Source organism: Melampsora larici-populina, assembly GCF_000204055.1.
Source record: "Melampsora larici-populina 98AG31 unplaced genomic scaffold MELLAscaffold_16, whole genome shotgun sequence".
Classification (NCBI taxonomy): Eukaryota; Fungi; Basidiomycota; class Pucciniomycetes; order Pucciniales; family Melampsoraceae; genus Melampsora; species Melampsora laricis-populina.
This window is the reverse complement of record NW_006768780.1, coordinates 1,042,972-1,051,771: the sequence shown is the minus strand read 5'-3', so window position 1 is coordinate 1,051,771 and position 8,800 is coordinate 1,042,972. Positions and strand designations below refer to the sequence as shown.

The 8,800-nt window shown below is 41.5% G+C and overlaps 1 protein-coding gene across 1 annotated transcript; it reads left to right on the top strand.

Annotated features, from left to right (window-relative positions):
* Positions 1-8,099: 8,099 nt before the first annotated feature.
* On the top strand, positions 8,100-8,800 carry MELLADRAFT_62841 (uncharacterized protein; the record flags this gene model as incomplete). Its single annotated transcript, XM_007409566.1, has 3 exons — positions 8,100-8,461; positions 8,567-8,654; positions 8,738-8,800. 3 exons carry the CDS (start codon positions 8,100-8,102, stop codon positions 8,798-8,800), a joined length of 513 nt encoding a protein of 170 aa, XP_007409628.1.

The window sequence follows — 8,800 nt, the reverse complement described above, 5'->3', positions numbered from 1 at the left end:
GTGATAGTGATAGTGATGATGATGATGGTGGTGGAATGAAAAAAGATTACCTAATCTGTGTGATCGAATCAAATTGTATGTTGTAAAATTAATAAAAATTAAATCGAGATTAAATTAAGAAATCAGTTGATGATGATCATCAAGTTTAAATTCAAATCACTTTCAACTCTCCATCTTTAATTCTTCACCAAGACTACTCTCCTATTTATCACTTCAATCATCTCATCATCCATCTTTCATAATAGCATTTTATAACTATCAAACACGTTGTAAGACTTATCTAACAAGTTGCACTGCCCAACACTGCCTACCAAACATCACTTGAAAGTTGGATGTTCAATCTCATGATCTACAGCCTTCTACAGCCCAATTACACATAATTACTGCATCTGTATGAAAGTTTGTCCATTTTGTTTGAAACTCCCAAACTTGGCCCCGAATCATATATCTACTCGAAGCCGGGTCTGCTGAATGGGGACTGATCATATCACCCAGCTCCCACCTTTGATCTTGATTGTTCTCAATTCATCACTCCACCACTCTCTCTTTTCTTCCATATCTTACTTTCTTGACTCAACTACTGCCTTGGATTGACTGCAAGCATGGATTTGAAGATCAAGGCAAGTTCCTTTCTTCTTTGATCATTGCAATCTCTTTGATTATCAGATTACCATCTTTACTGACAGTGGAACAAATTTCTTCTTTCCTTTTGTAGATCATAGGACCACTACCTATGGCAACCAATCACACAAAACCTTTTGTATGTGATCTCCACTCCCTCCTTTACTTCAAGTTCAACCACAGTGGGAAGACTCTGAAATAGAAATCACACCAATCAAAAAAAGTGGTATTCCAAATGATATCCCATGCCATATAGATCTCCCTTCATTCAAAGTGTAAGTGGCTAAGGTTTGTAACTCAAAGATGAAATTACTCAGCAAGATAATCACCAAAGACCACTGTGCTTGAACTGATCAAATTGGCTTCTTATATCCCTTCCATCAATTCTGGCTCGCAGCGTAGGCAGAAGCGGAGAGCAGCGCGGAGCGCAGCGCCCGGCGCAGCCGCTCCGTCGACCCGGAAGCTTGGCCCCGGGGTGCTTCGTTTTCAGCTGACATTCCGGCCGGCCCGAATGTCGGTGCTGCGCTGTCCGCTGATAAACCCAGCTCCTGGTTTCCCCACGCTAACCTACAACCTGCCCTGTACCACCGTTCACCTTCTTCCAGTACCCTGTACCACCATTCACCATCCCAACTCCAGCTCAAGCCATCCAATAATCAAGCCACCGCTCGAACTTTTATTTTCTTTTTGATTGATGCCTTTCCATCTCACACCTCTATGAACAACCCCATCCGAATTTATCTCCAGGGATCCCGCCACATGGAGTTTCCATGTGGCAGGATCTCAATATCATATCACCTCGACCATCAGTGGCTCGTCCTATCCCTCCCCTCGTTACCGTGGACCAAACAAGTATCTTATGATATAAACGTACGTTTCTCTTTCAATCTGACAATCTCATCAACTCTCAGTGTTAATCATTGAGCTTATTCTGTCCCTTTTGCCATTACTTGTCATTCGAATTCTATACCAATCACCTTAGTATCTTCTATTAACTCTCCATCCAATCATGAACAAGCAAACCACTCTTACTTCTTTTGTGTCATCGGGCTACGAGACCGATGATGGAACAACCCCCCTACCTCGCCGGTCCTCTTGAGTAGTTACACCAGCTAGACCAGCACCTGGAATGATCGTGCCGTCTTCTGATTCTCGCCGTGGCCTTTTCGACTTAGGGCTGGGTAGGGACGTATGAGATGAACATGTTCATCGACGTCGTGAGCGCTCGGCCTCCCTACCAGGAGGTCTAGATCTTGGAGAACCGGCTCGTTCTTTGGTTTCCATGTTTCGAGTAAGTTTTTTTTATCTTTCAAACTCTTAATAAATCAATACTAATGAAGATTATATTATCTTCATCTTCTTGTCTTTCATCTATCATCTATTATCTTCTTGTCTTTCATCTATCATCATGAATCAGAGCACCGGCACCTCAAACCACCCCCGAAACCGAGAACGCTCAGTCTCTGTCTCGGGTGCAGATGATGAGATTGTCAAGTCTGTGACTACTCGTCCGCGCCGATCGAGGGCTCAGGCCAGCTCACAAGTAAGTGACTCATTTGTTTCAAATTCTTCATCCACAAATCTGATTCATCGTTTGACTTTCCATTACTCCTATCCTTTGTTATTCAGGGCACAGGTCACTCAAAGAAAACTCAAAACCAAGGACGCTCGGCCTCGGTCTCAGATCATGAGATAGGCAACTCAAGTATGGCCAGCCGTCCACGCCGACCAAGGGCTCAGACAACTCAAACGTTGGTTGTAAGAGTAAGTTTTATTCTTTCATACTTTCTGTATATTTACTGATTGATTTCATCGTCGAAACCCTCTAGGATCCAAGTCCACCGCCCCAAGTGGACTTGGCACAAGATTCAGATGAAGATAACGAGCGTATTCGAAAACGAAAACGCAATCAGCCCGCTGAGATCGAATTTGACAGTCCATACGATTATTATGGTCCGCCCGAACATGGTGTAAACCACCTTGGACAGCCAGACGTATGTACCTTTCTTCTCTTTTTCTATCTATAACCATGTTTTCCCTCCGATCCCATCAACTAACCCTGATATTCAAACGGTTTGTAGCCTTTGGATGGACCTCACCTGTCCTACACTTGTCTCATGTGTGCCAAGATTGTTCAAATCAGCGGCAGTTCACGATCCAATCTCAAGGTGCACCGTGATGGGAGCAATGCACCTGGTAAGTCTGGTGCTGGCTGTATTCGTCGTCAGGAGGCGATCGCAAAAGGTGCCAAGCTTCCTCCCACGGTTTCACAACTCCGTGCTCAGCGTCTTCAGGAAAATCACCAAGGGTCCCTTTCAGCTTTCGTCATCCCAGCGCCGGCCTTTACCAATCGAACTCTCAACCAATGCCTGGCCGTTTGGCAGGTGTCTCAAGCGCTCCCGTTCAAGCGAATCAAAGATCCCATGCTCAAATCCATCATCCATTGGTTACGACCTGATGCCCGTGTATTTGGGCGAAAGTGGGTGGCAGATGAGGCCAAAAGTTTGTACTTATCACTGCGTGGTTCAGTGATTGATCAGGAGATCAAGGTGAGTTTTCAGTTATATTTATTGACTCATGCTCAAATAAATATAACTTATCCTAAGTTATATTTATTTTTGCAGAACCTAACTAGCAAGTTTTGTCTCATACAAGATGTATGGACAGTCAAAGGTAACCTTCACGCCTTCATCGGCGCTTTGATCTCTTTTGTTACAAACGACTGGAAGTACGTAGTGCGACACTTGACCTTCAAGCTTGTCGCCTGGCATCATCAGGGGACTTTGCTTGCCGAGCCAATGGTAGCAATCTTGAAAAAGAACAATTTGTATCAGAAGATAAGTCTGCTATTAATTATTTCAAAGTTTTGTATTTTATATTTTTATTTGATTAGATTTTGAATACTGACATAAGTCTGAATTAAACATGCTTGCAAATGTTTCGGACTCAGGCAGCAATAACTTTACTCTCGAGCGGGAAATGCATCGACAGCTGGCCGAACAAGGTATCCAATCAGGCCACGACTTTGTCTGGAATCCAAAGAAGATGGCCATTAGATGTTTTTGTCATAAAATGGGCTTGATTGTTAAAGCCGGGCTTGATGCGCTTGGGATGAAGCCCCATCGTGTCCGACATTCCACTTTAGGTAGGTTTCCACAACTTGAGGTAATGGCTGTTATTCATGAAGACAACGAGCAACTACAAGACGAAGAGGGATGCGAACAACTTGTGCTTGAGGAAGGTGTGGTGGATAGTGAAGACGGCGAAGAATGGGAATCCAAAAGCAGTCACAGCAGTGATCAATCTGACGACCAATCAAACGCCGATCCTGACGATGAGGATGCCGAGCAAGAGGACGAGCCAGAGTATTATGGACGACGCAAGGAAGCATACCTTCTAGGTGATACTTACATGAAGAAGCTGACCAAAGACGTAAGTGCCTCTCTTATATTTCCTACTTTTCATATAAGTTCTAATTTTTCCTTCTGGTTCAGATGGATTCGGTCAACAAAAAACTCACTTGGTCATCTGCTCACCGAGCCGATTTCAACCGGCGCCAAGTTCGAGCAAACACTCAGCGTACATCAGAAGGATTACGCCCACTCAAGGCGCTGTTGTCAGGTCATGGCATACGATGGGGTATTCGCGCCGAACGCTGGGAGAGAATGTGGGCAGCGCGAGAGGTATGACTTTGTCTCTATTGTATTTCTTTCTAAACTCTAACTGATTTCAATCAATGCTTCAGCTGGTAGATAAAGTAATGAGAGAAGATTTGACCGAGGTTCTCTCAAAGAAGCGTCGTCCAAGGAAGGATGGTAAAGGTCACGGTTATTTTGAAGAAGTTACCTTCTCCGTGAAGGATTGGCAAGCTATGAGAGATATTTTGGACATCCTCACAGTAAGTTTTTCATTTTTATTTTTGTTTTTGTAATCTTTTCTCACCATAGATTCCATCTCTCACAGCCAATCAAAATGCTGACTCGAGAGATGGAGGGGGATAAACCCACTGGCTGCATGGTACTGGTTAAGTATGTCCAGCTCAACTCCTCTATGGAGGAGCGATTAAGGAAGATGCACAGTAATGATCCATTGTATCCAATGGTGGACGTGATGATAAGTAAGATCAACACGTACTTGGATGAATCACTGGCTTGTGATACTATAGTTCTGGCAACTGTCTTTCACCCCGGGCTACGACTTAAATTCTTCTCTCATGCATTTCCACATTCATCTCGCCACCGCGATCGAGCTCAAGATTTATTACAAACCGTTTTCACATCACAACGCGACTCACCAGATGTTCGAGAGCAACTTTCTCACTTACCTACTTCAAGTCCAATCAATACTACTGTCAGCAATGATGATGAACCGTCTATAACGGAGTTTCTGAACTTTTACAACGAAGTTGCTGCTTCGACCAAACTCAATGAACTTGAGCGATACCTTCAAGGTATCGACCCAATGGTGTCTCCGGATATGAACAATCCACAATGCGCTTTGGACTGGTGGAAAGTAAGTGATTCATTTTTTTCCCCCAAGTCAATCTTCTTTGCTAATCATCAATATTCAGATTCACGCGGGCAAATACCCAGTTTTGGCAGTACTGGCTCAGGATTACCTCGCCACTCCAGCGGCCTCCGGTGCGCCCGAACAATCTTTCTCGGTCGCTGGACGAGTCTGCACGGCTGATCGGGGTTCAATGGCCCCTCGAATGATAGAGATGACCGTCAGCGGTCAGATCTGGGCCAATGAGGGCATACCTCTCACTGGGGACTTTGGTGAAGTCAGTAAAGTACTCGAGTTTGGGAAGAAGGCACTTAAAAAGAAACCCAGAAACAATAAATTTTAGTTCTTATTTCATTTATTCTCTTTACTTTGTTTACTTTTTTCTCTTTTTCTTTACACTCGTTTAGCGTTTAGAAATCTCCTACAATAAATTTGAGATGTTGTTTCTTTTTTTTATGTTTTCATTTCTTTACGCTCATTGACTTACCTTTACATGCCACTTTCTCTACTGTCTTTACTATCACTCTACTTCTAAGAAAATTTATTATTTTTTTTAAAAAAAAACGTTTCTTTTTTGCTTGCAGCGCTGCGAAACGCTGCGCGAGCAGAGTTGAGTTTTCAGCTGTTTTTTTGTCCCAAACATTGTTCACAGCTGACCTTAGAGCTACCAGGCTCGAGGGTCCTGGGATTCAGCTGCGCTGCCCGATCTACGGCTAGCAGCGCTGCGCAGCGCTGCGAGCCAGAATTGCTTCCATCCACAATTATCTCAAAAATGACAAGTCTTTACTCGAAACATACAACAAAACCAAAACTTGCTGCAACGCAGTGCAACACAGCCCTCAAGACTTCTAAAAAGAAATATGGTGTGTTTCTATTTGTGACAAATCCCAAGGATCAGGTGGATATTGATCAAATGGTAAGCTTTCTTATGTTATCCTTCTCATTCTTGATATGATGTACTGATTCATTTCATTCTTTTTCAAAACCTTTTTTCTGTGTATTTAGAACAATGTGATTGAAAAGACTCTGTGCGAAATCACAGTGGCTATTGATGCAATCAGCTCAGAGGATTCTCCAGTGGCAGCAATGATTTTCTCCCCCTGATATCTTCTGATATCTCAAACTTATTGTTTGTTGGTTAGATTTCAGAACATGAGGGAAATTAGCAATGTAGAGTAAAAGTTATAGTCCTGAGATTTGAACCAGGTTGGTAGCATCATTGGTTAATCAAAACACCTGCACCTACCAGCTACCCAACAATCACAATCTCTATATTTTGATGACCCCTGGGAACTAAGAGAAGTGGGCAAGCACAGTGGGGTGTATGATTATCTTTAATTCCTCACTAGAGTTTGGAGCTAAGCTTTTCTATCTTTCAAGGTCAATCCAGGGCTTCATGGTGTCTCTTTGACCAGCCCACTGTCCAAAATACAAGACTGAGATGGGGTCTCTGGGATGTTTGAGCCCCAGCAGACTACTGTGCAAGTTGTTTGTGGTTCAGCTATGATGGCTGAATACTTCTTGCATCAGAGTAAATTAAGGGTACTCAAAGCAAGTATGTGGCGCTACATATGTGGCACCACATACTTTCAAATTTTGTTTTTGACAGGCAAAATGACCTACACTGACATTACAATTTTCCAAATATAATTCAATATGTCCTTTTCTTCAACTTGTTATGGTAATTTCCGTGTCAAAAATGAAATTTGAAAAGTATGTGACGCCAGATATGCGGCGCCACATAGTACTTTGAGTACCCTTATTGTAATTGATTGCCAACACTGACAGGAAGGGCGTGATCTATGTCTATCAACTTCCATGGTCCATTTATTGGAATAAACCAACTGCATCATACATCTCTATACAAGCATGTGTGATTGGTTGCCCGCTCCCTTATTGCGGGCATGCCCGTCTGTTCTCTAGTAATATGAAATGTAAAACTATTTCCAGATATCACTTTTTCAATCACTCAAACACACAGCCCAAGTGAAATTCCCTACAAGAAAGACTCTCGAGCAATGATCACAGATTTCATCCACACATCCTCATACAATTTCCCTTGCCTTATCTCACATGAACCTGATGGTGGGGAGCGGGTCCTGCTTCTTCTCAACTCAGATATTAGATTCCTCCTAAAGTATAACGAGGTTTAAGAATCCTGTGATGCTTTGACCTCAAGTTGGGACAACGGGTCTTTACTCTCATGCAAGGGGTGTGGCTATGGCAAAGGTCCTTTGGCCAACTCGACTTCAAGCTCCCTGAGAGTCGGTGACCGAGAGATTTAAAAGATTAAAAAATCTTTCAAATTGATGACAGGAAAGGAGAACTGGTAACCGAGAAGACCACGATTAAACTTGTGAGGGTGTAAAGTCACAGCAGGTGTTTTGGACTTTCAAAGTGAAAGGAAAGCCACATGTTGAATTTCAAAATGTTCAACAACGTGATTGAGCAATGTTGGTTAGCAATCAAAAAGGGGCCGAGACTCTTACTTCTTTCAAAGGATTTATTATTGTCGCTTCAAAGACCATTGTCAAGCTAGCGATAGCAACCGATTGTGATGCAGTCGATTGTCAAATCTCGGTCGTCCTCAGCATGAAATCATCGGCATTTTTGACTCCGACAAAATTGGTATAATCATGGACTGTATCCCTTCTATAACGTTTTTACTCGTCATCTATACATAATTCTACATATCATTGTGATTAATTTTGAATCTTTGAAGAAAACATTGAACTTTACTTCCTCGTAACCTAACAAAGTACCTCTCGGCGAGCCAGCCTGCGAGGAAATATTCATAAATCTTTAATTTCAAGTTTTCTTACGCACAAACAAATCAACAAAAGCTTACTCCAGTTTCCTTTTCATACTAAAACGCATCACCAATTCTCTACAAGTGATTTTTGAATATCTTGTGATTTTGTACAATTTTGACAATTGTGGATTTATCAAGATAAGAAAAAAGAACTTCAATCATGAACTCAAACTTCAACTTACGATTCTTAATCACTTTGTTAATTTCATTTGATTTGATTTTAACTTCTCCATTACCAGCAAAAAGCAGACAACAAATCATAAAAGATGCAAATATAGATCCAAAACAAATCACTTTAGGTGCTAAAGTCTTTGAATTGATTAGCAAAATCGAAGACAAAGATGTCATCACAATTCCAAAAGATGCTTTAGAAGTTATAGAAAAATTATCAAAAGATTCCAATCTGTCTGAAAATGATAAGAAAGCTTTAAAAAATTGTAGAGATGCTGCTGCCAAGAATAATTCTGCTGCTAGGGATAGAAATGATAAGAATACCCCTGTTGGTCAAATTTATTTTGTAACGTAAGTTTTTTTTCCCTATTTTCATTCATTTAATCCTTTTTGATATGTTGAAATTGAATTCAAACTTATTTGGTAAAAACAATGTTGTTGTTTTGTAATTTTTAGGAATAAATTAACTTTACGTGCTTGTGGTGCTGCATTGGGTGAAAAGAAAGATCAAACATTGATTGCAGGAATTGTTTCAAATCTTATGGTAAGTTTGTCTTTCTTTGATTCTTTCAATTCTTTTTTCAAGAAGCTCACCTTTTTCATCTTGATATTTCTTTGAAAATATAGATTAGAATTGGTGAAGTCGAAGAAAAAGGAAGTCTTCCTAAGATCCCTCCTGTCTCTTTATGA